The sequence below is a fragment of the Fundulus heteroclitus genome, chromosome 11, assembly GCF_011125445.2.
Source record: "Fundulus heteroclitus isolate FHET01 chromosome 11, MU-UCD_Fhet_4.1, whole genome shotgun sequence".
Classification (NCBI taxonomy): Eukaryota; Metazoa; Chordata; class Actinopteri; order Cyprinodontiformes; family Fundulidae; genus Fundulus; species Fundulus heteroclitus.
This window is the reverse complement of record NC_046371.1, coordinates 21,561,136-21,581,017: the sequence shown is the minus strand read 5'-3', so window position 1 is coordinate 21,581,017 and position 19,882 is coordinate 21,561,136. Positions and strand designations below refer to the sequence as shown.

The window sequence follows — 19,882 nt, the reverse complement described above, 5'->3', positions numbered from 1 at the left end:
TCTCTGTGAGATTTGAACTAGACTGTAGATTTGAAGTGTCGCCATCTCTGCTGCAGCTCAGTCCTTGAAGGAGTTCTCTCAGCTCCTGAGCACCATGGAAGAGGAGAGAAAACGACTGGTAAGAGTTTATGCTTTAGTTTCTATTTATATATTTGAGTTAGAGTCAACCCGAACACTGACTGATACAAAAGGGTTACTTTCAGGTTTTTTTTTCTCCCTCAGCTTTTGTTTAAATTACACACATTATTTACTAGAAACATGCTCTGCCGCAACTTTATGCTTTCAACATATATCGTTTTACTTTCCTGACGTCTCGTGTGCCACTGTCGGTTCATAAGCTTCTGAAAACAACATTCTTGTCATTTTTGTTGTTTTATTTTTACATTTATCAAGTATAAACCATTTTTGTGATCATCCAAAATTGCGTTTAACGGGAAAAAGTTTAGCCTGGTTTTATTCTCAGGCAGTGAGAGGCGATGGTTATGTGTCTTTTTATACACATTCTTTGTTTCAAATGAGATCAAACTTCATAGTGAAACCCGGTTTGTTTTTCTGCAGACTACAGGCATGTTTGTCTTTCTTCCTTTTTTTTGTGCCGTTAACAGTCGTGCCGCTTTACAGCCTGGTAAGTCAAACCACACGAAGAACGCAGGTTTGTGTCGCCATAAAGAGCGTCCTCCCTCCGTATTTCAGGCAACCTTCTCACTAACCCTTCTTAGGTTTGTCTCTTGCTCTGGCTTTCCCGCAACTCCTGGTTCACACATTTGTGGGCCGACTCAGTGCCAGCAGCGCTGCGTGCACTGCAGTTGGGAAATGTCTTGGAGTCGGTGATCCTCCATCATTTCGGAGGCCTTTGTGAGGAGTGACTGAATTCTGGCACGCTCTGTGTGAAGCCAAAGCTCAGAGCGTCTGTAACAGAGGAGCATAGTATGCTTCCTTATATATAAACCCCGATATGTGTGTGTGTGTGTGTGTGTGTGTGTGTGTGTGTGTGTGTGTGTGTGTGTGTGTGTGTGTGTGTGTGTGTGTGTGTGTGTTTGCCTTAGTGGCTGCCTGCATGGTCTGGTTGCAGAGGAACCATGTGGAACCTATTCTGGCAATTCCCCTGTGAGACTGAGTGCAGTCGGACTGCCTGGGAAAGTCCATAAAAGGCTTCTGTGTGTGTTTTTTTGTCTTCTGTCATTTTGCTCTTACCGTGTGTGTTTTGGGTTTGTTTTTGTTTTTTTTTTTACTTACTGGAACTGGAGCCACGCTGTTTGATCTAAACCTATAACGATAGCATTCTTAAAGCTCCTTCTGGAAAATAGTTTCCTGTAAAATCCCTACCTGTTCGACCTGAAAGTTCTCATGCCGGGATTCAACGATACCGCACGATCTCGGTGATGTGTTGACGAATGCAGCGTTACAAAGAGAGAGCAGCCAGTTCTGTGGATTTCAACATTAAAAACGAAATGAGCGCAAACTCAAAAGTGCACGGCAGAGTTTAAAAGTTAAGGGAGAGCCCATTTTGGTCTGGCATATTAAAAACTTTAACAGATATGCTTAGTACAGCATTGAAGTTCAGCTTTCTCAATTTAATAAATACCAACGACAACTTTTATCTTATGCCTTTATTATAGGAAAAAAAGCTAGTGTTGATGTTCTGGAAAAAATCAGAGGTCCCATCGGTTAAAATGTGGCTGGAGGAACTGGTAAGGCTCTCTCATCTGGAAAAAATACAGTTTTCACCAGCAAATAACTTAAAGCGATTCGATAGAACTTGGCAACCTCTTATAATATATTGATAACTCTATTTGAAGAGAAATCTTGTGTGACAAGATGTAAGTCCTAGGGAAAAAGGTCGGGGGTGGGTCTTGAGAGTGTTCCTGTTTAGTTATGCCACTTTTGTTTTGTTTTTATTTTGTGTTGTCTTTATGTTTCATATTCACAAAAAAGAGGACATATTTGTATTGTTGATATTTCATTTTTTTATATATCTGATTCCTCAATAAAACTGTTTGAAACATAAAAGTTAAGGGAGAGCTTTAAATTTAACCATAATTTAATAAAGTTATACTGTAATGGCGCCGTTTTGATATTTGCAACCTCTCCAGAAAGGTAATTCCCTTTCCTTGCTACAAGAGGTAAAGATGGAAAGAAATAATTTTAATTAGGGAATCCCATTGTCAAATATTGCCACATAAATTCACAATCTCCACCGCTCTGCATGAGCTTCAGCACTCCAGTCGCCAAGATCTCCATCAGCTATGGATGTGAGCTATCTGTCATGCTAATATATTACTAGCATGACGGATAGCTATTTTAATTTAACCCTCTGCAAAATACAGCATCCAGACAGCTGTCAGTGATTGCAATAGTGCTCCTAATAATGTGATTGTGATTCAGTATATTTTGCAGCTAAAGCAGATCTAACATGTAAGATCTGCTTTAGTTAGACCCTGCTCAATTTCATCAGATGTAAGATAAGATAAGATAGGCTTTATTGATCTCACATTGGTGAAATTCACTTGTCACATCGGCTCAGTAGTCAATAGTCAGACGAAGGTGCCAAAAGTAGGACAAGGTGCATCGGATGTGTTCAAATCAACTCGTCTTTTATGACTTCTGAGTGTTTTCTTAGGCTCTGTGCAAATAAAGCACCGCTGTAGAATAAACGTCCATCTGACTCGATGGCACAAACTCCTCGGCGAAGTTCTTCTGGCCGCTAAAAAGAAGGATGTTCGGGAAAATGACGCCGCACGCTGCCTTTTTAAAACCTACCAACGGGTTTTGCTGAGCACAGCTTCGCCTTCATGAAACCTTATTTGAACCTCAACAGTGAACTTGCAGCTGCCGCCCTCATGGCCCTCTCGGTATTTACTGTTGCAACAAACTGAACTCACTTCTGTTTTTTTTTTTCCAGATCCAGAATGCTGATGACGTCTTGATCTCACCGCTCGAGAGGTTTCGGAAAGAGCAGATCGGGGCCGTTAAGGTACATCCGCTGCTCTTGGCTGCTGAAGCTCAGATCGAAACACGCCTGTTGTGCTGCATTTTTGGAAGTTCTCCGATGACTAGTGGACAGCCAGAAGTTCGGCTGGTTCAGATAAACAGTGGATCCCGCTCTCGAGGCAGTGGAGGGTCATGGGAAACGGACACTGGGAGAGACGACGGCAGAGCGGACAGATAGTTGAACCCAGTGGAAACACGATGCTGTGTCTGCATCCAGCAGCTGTGTCATCTTCTCTCACCCGCTCGTCTAACTTTCTCTTTTCTCAGACCGAGAAGCGGACGCGGTGTCATTAATGAGTCGGTTCGGTCATAAAAAGCCACTCAGTCTGAAAGTAAAACCTCGCCTTTTCATTAACCTCACTATGATCGAAGGGTTGGGGCGTCAACCTGCCTCCTGCACGCCTTCATTTGGATCGTTTCAATTAATGTGATGATGCCGGTTTCCTGAAAAAGACAAAAACTCTTGAAACAAGCACATTTTCAAAACGCTTCAATATCTCAAGTGCCAGTGTTCTCTACATGTCATTTTGATTCATAGGGAACACCTGGAAGAAAAGATGGTCATAACTTCTGATATCTGTCTTTAGCTTATATCAATACAGCGTAGAACCGTCATTTAGAAAGCTAAATACTTCAAGGTGGGATTAATCTTACTTTTTGACATCTTTATGTGTTTTTGTGAAAGGACTGACGTGGCAATGGGGAGGGGTTAGAAGTCAGCCTGTGACTCACCGTGCAGGGCAGTCACAGGCAGTCACAGGCTGACTTCTGTAGGGGCAAGCAGGTACATCCTGCAGGAAGGTGTAAAGTGATACATTTGAACCATTCACTTGGTCATCAAACGGTATCGTAGTTCGGAGTTCGTTCACCCATCGTGGTCCTGAAAGTTACGATGCAGATTTGACGCAAACTGCGGACGTCGATGCAGCACAACAGTCGTCCCATGCTGCCGGCTAGCTTAGCGTCTCAGGACGTCGGCGTGATCACTTTTTGATTCATGACTGACCAAAGAGAGGCTTTAGGTCAGAACGATGAGTGGGCCGTTCTAACACAGACATAAACTTTAATCTAAAGTGTTTTATTGTAGCTCTGGCTGTTTATTTAGGGTCCACTGGAAGGCAAAATGTCTTTGCAGCCTCTCAAAGGTTTGCTACCAGCGTAAAGAAAAGCCTCTCCACAGCATGATGCTGCCACCAACATGTTTCCCTGTGGAGGTGATGTATTCGGGGCAATGTACATGAATTGTTTCCCAGCACACATAATGTCTTGCAACGCTATTTTTATGTTATCTTAAAGCTCTTTACTGGCAGCTTGAGCCGTGTAATTAAAGCTTTGTTACTAGAATGATATTGTGTAAATGCTGCTAAGCAACATTCTAGCTAATTATAGCACTTAGTGCACTCGGTTAATTTTAGTCTGACTGCTCAGATTATTGATGAGGTTAGCTAATAGTTTAGCTTTGTGAGAAGTGTTCTGCACCAGGACCTTTAATAAATTAGCTGACCTTTGTTCTTCATTCTTAGTTTCTTTATTCTTGGTTTTCACTGCTTTTCCTCTTATGAAGATTCTACTCGTTTTTATTTTTCATATCAGTTTTTGCATCAACTTTAGCATCTTCAGAAACAATTTTTCCATTTTTTTTTTTTTACACTCCAACAAACTTTTTCTGTCGACTTCAGCTTTTTAAGCTCATTTCAGCCTAATGGTCACACATTTAAGTTGATCAGCTCACAGTTTTACTTTGATTTCTAATGTTTCTGATCATTTATTACATCTCAGCACCGTGCTTCAGCATTCGTAGGAAATTACGACTTTTCTATAGTTTAGTCCCTTCTCTGATGTTTTAGAAATCGTAGTTAAAGAAATCCTTTCGACTGCTTTCTTTCTCAGGAGGAAAAGAAGCAGTTCGATAAGGAGACAGAAAGGTATTACTCTGTGCTGGAGAAGTATCTCAGCGTGTCCTCCAGGAAGAAGGAATCCCAGCTGCAAGAGGTAAATTCTCAAGATTCCCACAAAGCCACAACACGTTCCTCCCACACCTGTGAAGTTACATAAAGTTCTTAGTATTTGTTGTGGCTGGGTTTTTTTTTTTTTTTCCTTTATAGGCAGACTCGCAGATGGACAAAGACAGGCAGATCTTTTACGACGCATCTCTGCAGTACGTCTTCAAGATCCAGGAAGTGCAGGAAAGAAAGAAGTTCGAGTTTGTGGAGCCAGTAAGACATCACGCTGTAACATTGTTGTTTTTATTTCTAATTATACGCACCCTTCTTTATATTTTTCTTATTTGAAAACAACTGCTTCAAAAATGGGAGACAGGCCAGCACACAGTGTTTCATCGCAGGAAAGCTGGAGCGATTAGGCTTTTCCTGGGCCGCTTTTCACACACAGACATCAGCGTCGAGCCATTAACGAGTGTGCATATGTAAACATAGCCGCTGGAAAAACAAGTGAGCCATGAGCTCCAAAACACATTTTACGCACACAACGCGATCAGCGGTGAAACCTTTGAAATGATAGACATCAGTAAGGGACGCTTCCTGTTGCTGGAGCAGGACTTCCTGTGATTAGACTCTTTCCAGCTGACCGAGAGGAAAAGCCGCTTGTTGCAAGGTAAACAATGGCGGCGAAATAAACAACAAGCGAAGCTCGGAGGGGTTTGCTCTTTTCAGAGCCCGTTTGGATCGATGAGGGGATGACTGAAAATCAGCTTTGTTGTGATTTCCTCGTCACGTTTCACACTCCCCCAAGCCCTCCAGCTAACATTTTCTTCTGGGAATCTCTCCCTGTGCTTCTCAGCTGTTAGCCTTCCTGCAGGGGTTGTTTACGTTCTACCACGAGGGCTATGAGCTGGCCAGTGAGTTTGAACCCTACAAGCAGCAGCTCCAGTTTAATCTGCAAAATGTAAGTGTTTGTCTTTCCCCCATTTACGGCTCGAATCTGTGCCTGAGATGTCCTGTTTGTAAAAAAAAAAGCATTTTAACTGCAAGAGAGCAACAGAAAGGAAACTGTGCTGTTTCAAAGTGAAAACGTCACACGCTTGCTACTTCTAGCGTCTTATTTTTAAATAAGATTTTATACTAATGAATTATATTTATTTTAATGGTTGGATCAGGTAAGTTTTTATTTTATTTTTTTTAAACGCCCAAAGGTTGTTGTTGTTGCCTAAGGGCTAATTCTATCTCACTCAAAATATCAGAAATCATCTGGATAAACCAGGCGGTTCAGTTTTTTTCAGTTTGGCCTTCTGATGTAATCGCTGTGAATAAACTAGCTTCATAGGAGGGTTTTTGCCATTTGTAAACGGTTTTAGTATCTAAATTCCTTAATCGCTTAGCCAGTTCAAATGTAGATGCGGCCACAAAGAGCTGGCTTCAGTGGTCCGGTGTGTTATTAGGGATTGTGTTTTTTGTCAACTTGGTGTTTTTAGAGCTACACGTTCAGAAATTTTTTTGAAAAAAGTTCATAAAAACCGCTGAATTTGACTATCTCAATTTTAGGTCTCAGGGTTTAGGAAGTTCCGGCCTCTTTAATAGGTACATCTTGCTAGTACGGAGTAGTGCAGCGTTCAGAGAGGCTATTCCTCATACCCTGGTTGTAATGAGTTGTTATTGGAGCTACTGTTGCCTTTTAGACACCTCGAACCAGTCTTGATACTCTCTTGACTTGTCCCTCCCTCTTCGTACCATTCTCTGCAAAGCTAAGAGATGGCTGAGTGTGAAATCACTGTACATCAGTACTTTCTGCCACGCTAAGATGAGCCCGCGTGGCACCATTAACGAAGCCACATTCAAAGCCACTTAAATGTCCTTTCTTCTCCCTTCTGACACTTTGTTCAGCAGGTTTTCTTTTCTATAACCAGATGCCTTTGTGCATTGAGTTACTGCCATGTGATTGGTCGATTAACGAGCAATTGAACAGGTGTAGCTAATGAAGTGGCCAATGAGTGACGGTGTCAATTGCTGCAACAAATGTTCACATTGCTGGACATTCGGCCTTCTTTTTGACCTAAATAAATCTGCTCCTGAGACTGGATTTAGTAGTTCTTTGGTAGATTGAAATCCTTTATTGTCAGAGAGTTTATGTTTAATAAGATTTATCTTCAAAAACAGGGATTTAAATAGTTTGCTTGAAGTCATTAGTAACCGATATAAAGCTTACTGTATCCTTAACAAAAGGCGCTGAAGTTGTTACCGAATGGTAAAAGTCATAAACTCATCAATGTAATGTGATACACAATTAATTTAGGTGTAAGATTTTCCGTTATTAAGCTGTTTTAGAATTTTTTTATGATTATGTACGTCGGTAGGTCTTAAAATTAGACAGTGATGGTCTTAAAAGGTCCAACATTTTATTGTTTAAAAGTTACAGAACTCTTTACCCCTAAGTGCCCGGATTTAATCAACTCAGAAGAGGCCATATGATGATGAAGTTTAGCTTACAAAGCCGAATTATTTTATAATTCACGTTACTGAAGACCTTATAAATAAGTAATATAGTCATTAAGCATTTGTAAAAGCAATTTTCAGCTGTTTCATATGCACGTGTGTTCTTTTAAAGGCTCGCAATAACTTTGAAAGCACTCGTGCTGAAGTTGAGAGGCTAATGAAACGGATCAGGTCTGCTGAAGATGACTTCAAAGCGCCCAGCTGCTTTTCCATGGAGGGATTTCTGTACATACAAGAAAAACGTGAGATAATCTTTATAAAGCTTATTGATAATCAGTTACTTTTCCTCAAAGAAAATCAAATAAATCAAAATAAAACAGCTACATTTATGAATGCATCGCAGTGACAATGTGTGTGTCTAGGCCCATTGGGAAGTGTGTGGACCAGATACTACTGTACCTACGAGAGGAGCTCAAAGATGTTCACCATGAGCAACACAGAGACCAGACCAGGCAGCAGACAGGTGAGCTGGTTGCACCCATGGGTGCTAATATCAAAGCTGTAAAACATTTATATTAGAAATGCACTGATCACAATGTTGTGGTTGATTTGCTATTTCTATACCAAATCATGGTATATATGCTGAGACCATTTATATCTTATTATGATTTCTCTTTAAGAATTTTGATAAGAGATTGTTTTTTATAGAAAGAGCAGAGGAGACGTTAAAATGCCTGTTTGAGGCAGCACTTGCTGTAAAACAGGCTTTTGCTTCTTACAAGAAGCTGGTTGCCTACAGGTGCGGCAACATCTGAGGATTGTATCCTAATATCATGATTGACATCATTACGTCAAGACTGTATCTGGCATTAAACTTGAAAGGTCAACTCAATAAACATAAAGAAAACGTACAACACGCGAGGAACAGGGCAGGGAAACAAGCAATGAGGAGCGACGACAAAAGGAATCCAGCAGAGCAATGGAGCTGCAGGAAACATGAAGTCAGCAGAAGAAGCCAGCAATGAGTAATGAAACCAGGGAGTTTCAGTACAGAGGGAGGAGTGGAGAAAAGCGAGGCAGAAGACAGGTGAACGTAATCAGGAGGGAATGAGGTTGAGACCAATGACACAGGTGAGCTGAAGAGACGAGTGCAATGAGCAGAACTGAAGGGACACGTGGAAGAATTTACCAAGAAATCTATAAAACTATACAAAGAACACACTACAAAGAGGGATCTAAAAGTAAGTAACATTTTCTTTAAATTAGTGTATTTGTCCTTAATTTGAGCTGGTAAATAAGATTATCTGCCAATGGAATGATTATTTACACCCCTAAAATAAGATAATTAGATAAACTGCACTGGAAATAAGAAGATGTAGATGAGTTTTTCCAGTTTTTAAGTGCAAAAGTCTTATTCCATTGGCAGATCATTTAAACTTGCCTGCTCAAATGAATGACAAGTACACTCATTTCAAGAAAATTGTACTTTAAGTTCCCTTTTTGCAGGGCAAGAATGAGCTGAAGTGACTGCAACAAGAGAACAAAAAACTCCAAACACTTAAGGATTGTGACAGATCGCCCACGCAAGCCCCTGACAGATAGACCACCCAGCACTTAGTAGGGGAAATGCCCTGGAACCCCCATCCTGACAGGCTGAGACTGAGACAGAGGGAGATGGGACCACCGCCGTCTCGGCTGCTGAGATAGGACCAGGGAGGCCCACCAGCACCCAGCCCAGTTGTCATGGCCCACAGCCTGATCCCCTAAAACCACAGGCCACCAGCCAGGAACCAACCACACTGACCGGGCTGGAGCCGACGCTTCAACACCACCACAAACGGGGGGGGCTACCAGAGTCCCGTAGGTCATTCACTCACCACTACTTCCTGCCAGACCAGCTGTTATCTTTTGAATAGCTTCTTACGTCTCTGCTTCCTCTGATTTAACTTCGACAGTCCAGACCAAAGAGTTCTGTTCAGTCCAGTGCTTTTCCAGATTGCGAAAGGTCAGGTCTTTCCGTTTATCAGACCCAGTCAAGCCGTGCATCATCCAACTCCAGTCACCATCTGATTCCTTTTTGCATCTTTTATTTTTAATTACTGAAGCTCCTCATAACAGGAGACAGCTCTCAAACCTTAGTGAAGGTTTGAGCTTTGTGATTCCCTCCAGCCGTTGATATTATTATCTCACAAGCTCTCGAGTCCACCACTAAGAATGTTTCCTTTCATTTTAAAATCTTTTCAGTACGTCAACAAAAAGCTAAAGATTTCATCTACAAATCATCCCCGTCTTTCTTGTGTTTTTCTCATTGTGAAACATGATCCAATGTGCTGGTGAAGATTCTCAGTCATCCAGGTCATGTTCATTCCAAAAAAAGTAAAAAAACAAAGCAATTGGACTTGTTTTTCGTAGTTGTAGACGTTTCACTTCCTCTCCAGAAAGCTTTCTCAATTCAAAAAGTCTGGAGTAATGTGGAGTACCAAGTTTTATACTACTTTATACTGCTACAAGGCCTTTCTTTGGACAGTAGTATAAAGCTTGGTACTCCACAATACTCTAGACTTTTTGAATTGAGAAATCTTCCTGGAGAGGAAACGAAATGACTTCAACTACGAAAAACAAGTCCAGTTGCTTTGTTTTTTACTTTTTTTGGAATGATGATGAATGTTCCAATAAACAGAAAGACAGAGTCTGCAGAAACACTGGTGCGGTTCTAAAAGCGTCGATCAACACAGTTTTGCACATCAACACGGTTTCTGTGACGCAGGCCGTTTTTGCACATTTCATTTCCCTCACAGGAACAATATAATTACAGCCAGGTCCAAACTCTACTGTACCCATCCATGTGCGTTTCTTGTCTTCCTGTCAGAACGGCGTGGTGACCGGCGCCCCAGAGATGTTCAGGCTACGCTCGTGCGTCCGGAGGAAGACGGATTCAATCGACAAGCGCTTCTGCTTTGACATCGAGGTGGTGGAGAGGTGAGGGGACAGTCCAACCGAGAGTCCTTGTGTTTCTCCCGAATGAAGCGCAGTTTGTTTTCGGATCGAATAATTGGAGGTGTGGCCCCCTAATTGTTCTTGGGTGTGACTCGCTTTTCAAGCAGACATGGCGTCATTACTCTGCAAGCCCTGTCAGAGGCCAACAGGCGGCTGTGGATGGAGGCGATGGATGGAAAAGAGCCCGTAAGGACACACCCACCTCTATAAAGAGTATATCCCTGGGGGGAAAATGACTGCAGTACTAGAAAGAAACTCATGCTTTGTTTCTTTTTTTGTTTTTTTTTTGCAGATTTACACTCTTCCGTCTCTGCTCAGTAAAAAAGAAGAGAGTAAGTATCAAGTTTAGGTCGGAAAATATTTGCTTGTGAGCATGCATTAATTAGATACGATTTTTTTTTAGACTGATTGTGAGTTTTTATTCTTTTTTTAGCCTTTCTCAACGAAGCAGGCTTCAACTTTGTGAAGAAGTGTGTTGAGCTGGTTGAAACAAGAGGTGCTCCTCGCCCTCGCAAACATTTCACAGAAGCAATATCTGTGTTTTTATTACACCGGCCGTCCATCCTTATATAATATGTTGATTGCAGGCCTTACGATCCTTGGACTGTACAGGACGGGTGGAGTAAACTCTAAAGTGCAGCGGCTGATGGCAAGCGCGTTTGGTATGCTTTCATTTATCAGGGACACATTTACTGTTCTGATTTCAGCAGAAGTAGCAAATGCATATAACATTTCTGGCTTATTGGCTTTCCTGCAGCTTCTAGCGCGCCCTCTGATATGCATCTGGATGCAGAAACCTGGGACAACAAGACGATAACCAGTGGCCTGAAAGATTATTTCAGGTAACGCATGCAAACAACATGGCATCAGTTGGTTATTTTCTTCAGTAGATTTTCTCCTAAAATTCTGAACTCTTGCTCTATAATCTACATCCAGGTGTTTGGCAGAACCGTTGCTGACCTACAGGCTGCATAAAGAATTCATCAGGGCTGCAAGTAGGAGTTTTTGATTTTTACTGTAGAAAACATAGCGCGTTGCATAAGTATTTATCCCAAATGCCAAGGGGTGAACGCTTCATCGAGCACCATCCTTCAAAAACCATTTATGGCACAACTGCAACCCTACCAAGATATTAACACCTACCCAAACTGGCTGCATTACTCAGAAGCAGCATATACCCCGTTTACACTACCCTTTTTTAATCGTGCCGAGAACGGTCCGAGGTCAGTAACCGAGCTAACTATCGAGTGTAAATGGATTGCAAACTGAACTAAACCGTGCCAGACACAACTTGACCGCGCTAAATCTGGACCAGTTCGATGTGTGGGCTCGGCCCGGTTTTTCAGTGGCTTGGTTCTCAGATAACAAAGAGCGCATGAGCAGACCACGTCATCTCCTTACAGTCAGCTGACTAGTAAAAATACTAGCTTCCCTACCGCGCCACAAGATTTCCAGTGATGATTCTGCTCCTAGAGAGCAGTAGTACCGTAGATCGTCACTAGGAGGCGAGGAACCGTGCTAGCGTGATATGTAAACGGTCGTAAGAACCAAGCTCGGCACGGTTAACTGATCCACGCCATGTAGGCATCAAACGTTCGATCTTTTGACGTGGAGGATTTTCACCTCCCTCGTCACCGGAGGTTGAGGGAGTTTTTGTGGAGCCCAGCAGGCCAGAGCCGGATCAGTTTGAGCTGCTGGCTCAAGGCGCTGACTCAGCAATGCCTAAAGCTAATGCTGCCATTTTAGTGTGCAGGTGGCTTTCAGGACGAGGCAGCAGCTGTCTGCCTGTGAGACAGCTCTGTGGCAAGACAATTAGCATTTAATCACTAGACTGGATATTAATTACTGATATCCGCAACATAAATTTGCCTAGTCAAAACTCTTATTCCAAATATCTGTGATTAGATTTTGACTAGTCAAAACTGTAATTACAGATACCTGTAACTGAGTTTTTCCTAGTAAGATTCAAACTATTTTGCCATTCATGTGTCGTTTGTCGTTATTGGTGTCTGTAATTTAGTTTTGACTTTTGGGAATAACATTAGCTATATTTTAAATAAAAATTCATACTAGTCACAGTGACATTACGACTAGTCAAAATGAGGTTGTAGATATCTGGAATGGTAATTACAGATAGTTAAACTTACGATTAAATGTTAAAATGGCTTGCCATATTCCAACAGCGTCAGTTTTTCCAATTTATGTCACAAAAACCTTTGAACCAATAGAAATACAGATTTTAAATTCAATGCAAGACCATCGTTTAACCCTAGGAGGGCACCACACTGACCATTTTAGACACAAAAGCAGGATTTCAACAAATATGCACTAATTTGTTAACATAATGACCAGTATATGTAAGACAACCATGTTAACAGTTTATTGCCAAAAAAGTTGATTTGGGGGTGAGTTACCCTTAAACATAGAGCAACCCTGGGGGAAAAACTATCAGAGCCTCCGGAAGACTTCAGACTGAGAAAGTTCATCTTCCAGCAATGACCAGCCAGGGCCACAATGGCATTGTTTGGATCAAAGCATAATCATGTGTTAGAACGGCCTAGTCAAAGTCCGAACCTAAATCCAGTTGGGTAGGCTTGGAAAGGACTTAGTATCTAGTTGTGAAATAGACAAAATCCTTGCTGCTTTACGCAAAAAGGGGACACTAGACTAGAGCACCAAATTATAAATACACACTACAAGTTTTTAATTTTTATGAGTAAAAACTTATCAAAACCACGTATCAGTTTACTTCCACCTCACAATTATGTTCTTTATGTCGGTCTATCGCATACAATCTCAATAAAACAAATTAAAGCAAGCGGTTTCATTGTGACGATGAAAAGTTCAACAGAACGAATACTTTTGCAAGGCGCCGTATTCAGGAAGTTGGTAACTCCTAAAGCGTATTTGGGGTTGAAGTGAAAACGCACCGTGCTGCAGCCTCTCTGCTCTCCGCCCCTTTCACAGAGTACGATGACCAGACGTACCGAGTGAGGGCCATTCACGCTCTGGTACACAAGCTTCCAGAAAAAAACAAAGCCATGCTGGACATCTTAACCAATCACCTTCATAAGTAAGTTATTAGTTAGTAATTTATTAAGCAAAATTGAAATGTATGTCTTTGCCAGGTTGTGTTGTTTTGTGTGAGTTACTGAAGCCCTGTGATCTCGCTTTTTTTATTTATTTTTTTATCTGTGCGTGTCTAGGGTTTCCTCTCACAGCGATCAGAACCTGATGACTGTGTCCAACCTTGGGATGATCTTTGGCCCCACGTTGATGAGGTCGCAGGAGGAGACGGTGGCCGCCATGATGAACATCAAGTTTCAGAACATCGTGGTGGAGATCATCATCGAAAACCACGACAAAGTGAGGTCCCAGCGACGCGCGCTCTCCCACAGGCAGGTAAATACAGAACCCGCTCACGTACGCGTTAACCGCTTGTGTGTTTCCGTCAGATCTTCGGCGAGGCTCCGGACCTGTCGGTGCCGCTGCCTCAGGCGCCGTCCTCTCGGTCGACTCCGAGGAGGAGCAAGGCCATCTGTCTGTCGTCGGGAAAGAGAAAGGCCCGTCTGTACACTCCTGCTCTCTGCCTGGCGGAAAACGACAGTGAGTTTTGTTTTTTAAATTGCTATCATATAGTTGAGTCTATTTACTGTGCTTAAATCCATTTATTTTTAAATATAGTCACGTCCACTCCATACCAGCGATTCTGGTCCACACATTATATGTTAACCTGACGAGCCAGATGAATTTCGTTCCGCTAGCTTCACTCACATCCATCTGGGACCTCTCCCATAGAGAGTGATTTTTCCAACCAATTTTATTGTCTGGCCAATCAGGACGCAGGGCTGGAGTTTCATAGATGTGACGTAGTGCAGAAGCGACCGTGAGACTGTTTTGATTCAGACAACAATGGCGGCTTGTTGAGGAAGCAAGCGTTAACATTGATGCTGCTATTTCTTCCATGTTGTCCAATCTACCTAATATTGTTTCATTAAAAGAACATCAGAGAACGGCTCTGAAGGCTTTTGTTGGTGGAAACCATGTTTTCGCCCTTCTCCCGACCGGATTTGGCAAGTTTTGTTTTTCCCTGCGTCGCTCTCATCAGCGTCACGGGTTAGCTTCAGTGTGAGTGGTTGAAATAGCACGTCAATAAAGATGACAGACAAGTGGCTTATCCAATCATATGCAAGGATTTTTGATAAGGCCCAGCGTTCTGAAACACCATTCCTATGGATCTGTCCCAGATGGATGAGTGGAGCTAGGTGGAGCGAAGTTCATCTGGCTAGGGTCAGATTACTTATATGTAGGACCGCCACGAAGGAGAGACGAGAATAGAGCACAAGCTGCTGTACCAGTAGTTCTTTATTACAACGTTCAAAGCAAAGCAGAAACAGGAGGATGACTCTATCTTAAGGTTTCCTCCTCTCAATTACGTGGAGCTGCAATGAAAAAAAAAACACTAATTGTTGTTATTATTAACTATTAATGCGTTATGAGCAGAATTATCTAGCTGTAGCTTAGCACAGAGAAAGCGAGTTGACGTTAGCTTAGCGCCTCAGCAAACGTCCTCAGCACGAATACCGAAGACTTTTTACGGCCGTGTGAGCCTAGTCCGACCGTCCTGTAGCTTTAACTGGATTTTTACTTTTCTCAGTGCGCTTATTTTGATTTTAACCGCGTTAGCGTTTGCTTATTGTGTGGCGTTGTATAGCCCCGTTTACACTACACTTTTTTAACCGAGCCGAGCAGAGAACCAGTCTGAGCTTGGATCAGTTAACCAAGCCGAGATGACCGTTTACACACCACACTATCCCTGTTCCTTGGTTGCTCCTCGCCTCCTAGTGACGATCTGCGGTACTGCTGCTGTCTGGGATTGAAGGCGGGACCGAGCAAATTAAAACGGCGGCGCCCGTAACATTCAGGATGTTATGGTTGGACAGAGTCGGCTTTTGGGACGTGGATAAGACAAACGAACGTCTAATAAGGATTTACAGACGCAGGAAACAACAACAGTCCAGTTCAGTCTGCTGACCATTTACACACGAGAGTAAGCGCGGTTACCGAGCTCGGACTGGTCTCGGTTAAAAAAGCGTACTGTAAACGGGCCTTATGCTGTGTCACTGGGACAGCTGGACAACAGACCAGCAGTCTGGTTCCTTTGTCCTTCTGCTGGATCGTGATGGGCCGTTTCCTTTTGCGTTTCCAGGTGACACGTTCAGCAGCAGCCCCGACACGACGCCGATGGGCAGCCAGGAGTCGTTGTCTTCACACTCCTCCGAGAAGAACGGACTATCTCAGGCCTCCCCTCCATCGTCTCCCGCTGCTGAGTCCGGCTCCCCCTCCGCAGCGCAGCTTTCTCCTCCTCCGGCGTCCTCCGGCTCGCCACCAAAGAAGCCCTCCTATGGGAAAGATCACAAAGAGCCACCAGACGGAGCGCCGTCCCCCCGCCCCGCGCCTCCCTCTTCCTGGACCTCCGCGCCACTCTCCCTGGCCGAGCAGACTTCCTCCGTGTCCTCCTCCACTTCCTCTCTACTCTCCGCGGTGGAGAAGTCTTTCAACAGAAACTCAACCGCTTCTTTGTCTTCAGCCAAAGAGTCCAGACCTGCGTCCGCAGCCTCGGTCCAGCCCCCGTCGGGGGATGGTTCCCCTCGTGTCAGGGAGGGCGGAGCTCCCCAGAAAGCGGCGTCCATCTCCTCCCTGAGGAGCCCTCATTCTGTGGAGCAAAGAAACGCGTCCTGTGCTGCAGTCACAGGAGTCAGAGACTCTACCTCTCCTCCGCATCACAGCACTGCCTCCTCCTCTTCTTCCTCCTCCTCATCTCTGTTCCCCTACCAGCTCTCCACGTCGTCCTCTCTCACCTCCCTGCACATTTCAGAAGGTGTGTAAAAATGCCGTTTTTTTTTTTTTTTGCCCCTGCTACACTGCAAAAAGAGAACTAAAAATAAGTAAAATTTTCTTGAAATTAATGTATTTGCCCTTGATTTGAGCAGGTGAATACGATTATTTGCCAATGAAATTAGTATTTTTACCCCTAAAATAAGATAATTAGATATCTTGCACTTGAAATAAAATGATGGAGATGAATTGTTCCTATTTTAAGTGCAAAAATCTTATTCCATTGGCAAATAGTCCTATTTACCTTCTCAAATCAAGGAAAAATACATTCGTTTCAAGAAAAAAAATCTTATTTTTAGGTCTATTTTTTGCAGTGTAGATAAAAAATAAAAGTCAAATGTTGCCCTCTCTCCTGCCCTGTTTCTGATCTCCTGTGTTCGATTGAAGATTACAAAAGCTGTCACGGATCGGTGCAGAGCCTCGTGTCGCTGGACCGACAGGAGAGACAGAAAGCACGGAAAGGACACAACCGCTGTGGCTCCGACTTGAACCCCAAGCACTCCGCAGCCACGTCCAGCAACGGCTATTCCCGGCCCGTCTCACTGTGAGTGTCACTCCACGAGGGCCCGGTACCGAATTCTGTACTTCTTATAGACACCGACCGAATCCAGTCGGTACTACTGGGTACCGATTCACGTACAAACGGTATCATCTTTCAGTACGTAGAAGTATCACTGCAACATTTAAAAAGTGGAAGAGTGGGCGATTTTCCACGCCGAACGTGAACACAGCATTGGACGCATCAGAGCACGATGACGTCAGCAGCCGCTGGTCCAGTAACAAGGCTGGCTGATAGAAAGTACCGCTCCACACTTTCCAAAATGCGCTGCAGATTACGCTCGCTGCAATACTTGTGAGGCGAAGTACAAGGCCGGCGGTGGGAATACTTCTAAACTGAGGACGCACCTGGTCACTGCGGCTAATTTAACTCGCTATATGTAGCGACTTTGTTGCTATATGTAGCGACTTTTCAGATCCATCCAGTGACTTTTTCACAAAAGCAACTAGCGGAAAATCTAGCGATTTTCTGTTGTTGGTGACATCCCGTGACAGCACCAATCGTTGTGGAGTTATTTTTGGGCGAGCGACGCGTGCTGCTGTCAGCTCCTTCTCAACTTTTCCTAGCCCTGTGTCACAGACAGGCAGACAGACATCTGCTGCCTTATCCTGAAACCGGCCTGTAGTCAGAGCAAAGAGTGCAGAGAGGAGAGCCTCGTTGCAAACGTATCCCTCCCTGATTTACAAAGCTGGATAAAATATAATATTTTTGACATATTTTTTTTCTTTTCTGAAATTGTTGCACTAAAACAATTCCGTGAATTTTATTCACACACAGCTTCAAACCCGTATTCACCTCGTTCACTCTGTCTCTGATAACCGTTGTTTTGGTAAAAACTTGTTTTATGTGGTGTCAATTTAGGTAAATTTATCTAAATCAATATAAATGTATTAAAATATATATATTTTTTTTGAAAAGGATAATTTCTAGATCCAAATAAGTTTATACATTGAGAAATAAATGTATTAAATAGAATCGTTTAGAGATTTTATTATTAAACTAACTTTTATTACTACATAGCAGACAAAAGTAAAGAAAATAGGTATTGTTAAGATCCGCTATCAAGTCCCAGCTACCAGGTATCGGTACCATATCGGTTCAAAAGTGAAACGTACCCATCCCTACACTTATGATATGCCCCTTAAAGAAAAACCTAAAATGAATTTGGTTCTGACTTTTAACGTTTATATATTGCTGACTAAGACCGGATTTTCTGTCTGGAAGATTGAAAGAAAACAAAATATTAATGTGTCTGTAGGATATTTCTATTCGTTAGGCCAACTTCAGAGTATTTTGCTGGTGTTTTGAGACAAACCAGCCCAGTAAATACTTTGCACGACTCCTTTTTGCTGTGACTAAAGCTGGACTTTGAAGGTATGACTCTCGGTCATTCTTGTGTTTGTGCGGCAGATTATCCGTCAGGCAGCCTCAGCGGGACAGTTCAGTGTTCTCCTCAGCGCTGGACATCTGTCCCACAGGAAGGTACGGCGACTTTGATGACGCTGTCGTCTGGATGGACGTGTCCACCGTTCACTCAGTTTGTCAGCTCATTTCTCACTCTTGCCTTGCAGGGATGCAAAAGCTATGTACTCCTGTGAGGCGGAGCACAGCCATGAGCTGAGCTTTCCACAGGGGGCGCTGTTCACAAACGGTAAGGTGCCATATTTTTAACAGGGTTAATGTATGCTCATCTGGATGGAAAAATCTGTCCCTTGATCTTTGCATTTCCACTCTTTTTTTCTAGAAAACAGGAATATTTCAGTATCTCAAATGGACATATTTTGATCTTGAGCGAACAGGGACGTTTTAATTTCCTCCCCTTTTCTATGCATGTCTCATGTGACCATCGCTTCATCCAGGTCTCCTCCTGGTTTTCATATTGGCCGTAAATGTTCTACGACATTGTGTGTGTTTTGTATTATTAAATGAAATATTAAGATAATTCACCATAAAACATAGACTAATTTGTTTCTTTTCTGGTATTTGATTACCTAGCTATAGATGCATCTAATACAACTATTTGCTCCATTGACATTTGTCTAGAAAAGATAGAAAAGGATAAAACAGATCAGCTTCTACTTTATTTAGCCTTCCTGTTACGTGCTTTAGGTCTTGCTCTCTCTCTCTCGCTTCCTTCAACGCTGAATGGACCATAAATAGCATCTTGTAGAAAATACACTTCGAAATAGCTTCTTTCTGTCCCCACAATGTGGTCGATTTCTCTGCGTCTCTACTTTGATTGCATATCGTAGGCCACGAGAGTCTCCGTCTTCATTTTATTTGATGTTATGATTTTTTGTTTTTTTGCAGTGGGTCCATCTGTGGAACCAGGTTGGCTTCAGGCCACATACAAAGGCAGAACCGGCCTCATACCAGAAAATTACATCCAGTATATCTGACAAGCCTGACGAACTGCCAGCGCAGGAAAGAATCCCAAATGTCTAACTCAGATTTCAAGGGTTGTTTAAAGCAGCACCGTGTCGATTAAATCCTACATCAGAGAACCAAAAACGGAGCAGCCAATATATGAGCCAAATGCCATATATTGACCTGAAAAATCATTTAATATCTCAAATTAAGCTAATACTTGGGTCAGAACTTACACGGTGCTGCTTTAAAACAAATCAAGAACACATGATACTGTAACTGTGACTATTATCGCTGACTACTGTGCTGCAATATGAGTAATCAGCCTACTGGAGAACTCCCAGTAGATGTTAAAACTTGACTTGTAACGCTTAGCTTCTTAGTACTTATCAACTCTTATGTATTATTATTATTTTTTTGATTCTCAGACTATGAAAATGTCTTCAGTAAACGTATGTAAAAGGTACCTAGAAGCAGTATTTTTCTATTAATCTTGATAATTTATGTTTTAATGTTTTACTAGTCTGTCTAGAATCCCAGTGTTGACACCTCAGTGCCTTAAACTGTATGAACTTCTCTTATACCCTCTCTGTCAGATTTACTGCTGTCTGAAAACAACAGAAACTTTAAACAATACCCCGTGTGTGGATTCCGCTCCTTTTCATGAATTGTCTGTTCCTTA

At 42.6% G+C, this 19,882-nt stretch overlaps 1 protein-coding gene across 3 annotated transcripts in view; it reads left to right on the top strand.

Moving 5' to 3' along the window:
• The window catches only part of arhgap42a (Rho GTPase activating protein 42a), a 28,987-nt gene extending 9,151 nt beyond the window's left edge, over positions 1 to 19,836 (top strand). For 2 of the 3 annotated variants that reach the window (XM_036143104.1, XM_021312118.2), the window contains 22 exons: positions 57 to 118; positions 2,903 to 2,974; positions 4,882 to 4,983; positions 5,097 to 5,207; positions 5,791 to 5,895; positions 7,552 to 7,681; positions 7,802 to 7,902; positions 10,249 to 10,358; positions 10,481 to 10,562; positions 10,669 to 10,708; positions 10,810 to 10,872; positions 10,964 to 11,038; positions 11,134 to 11,218; positions 11,313 to 11,371; positions 13,344 to 13,449; positions 13,583 to 13,742; positions 13,832 to 13,982; positions 15,586 to 16,257; positions 16,662 to 16,818; positions 18,244 to 18,315; positions 18,405 to 18,484; positions 19,144 to 19,836. In XM_036143104.1, coding sequence (XP_035998997.1) covers positions 57 to 118; positions 2,903 to 2,974; positions 4,882 to 4,983; positions 5,097 to 5,207; positions 5,791 to 5,895; positions 7,552 to 7,681; positions 7,802 to 7,902; positions 10,249 to 10,358; positions 10,481 to 10,562; positions 10,669 to 10,708; positions 10,810 to 10,872; positions 10,964 to 11,038; positions 11,134 to 11,218; positions 11,313 to 11,371; positions 13,344 to 13,449; positions 13,583 to 13,742; positions 13,832 to 13,982; positions 15,586 to 16,257; positions 16,662 to 16,818; positions 18,244 to 18,315; positions 18,405 to 18,484; positions 19,144 to 19,232 — 2,684 coding nt within the window. In that variant the 3' untranslated portion in view covers positions 19,233 to 19,836. The remainder of the gene's footprint in view (positions 1 to 56; positions 119 to 2,902; positions 2,975 to 4,881; positions 4,984 to 5,096; positions 5,208 to 5,790; positions 5,896 to 7,551; positions 7,682 to 7,801; positions 7,903 to 10,248; positions 10,359 to 10,480; positions 10,563 to 10,668; positions 10,709 to 10,809; positions 10,873 to 10,963; positions 11,039 to 11,133; positions 11,219 to 11,312; positions 11,372 to 13,343; positions 13,450 to 13,582; positions 13,743 to 13,831; positions 13,983 to 15,585; positions 16,258 to 16,661; positions 16,819 to 18,243; positions 18,316 to 18,404; positions 18,485 to 19,143) is intronic. The other variant, XM_012855240.3, reaches the window with a different exon arrangement.
• Positions 19,837 to 19,882: the final 46 nt, after the last annotated feature.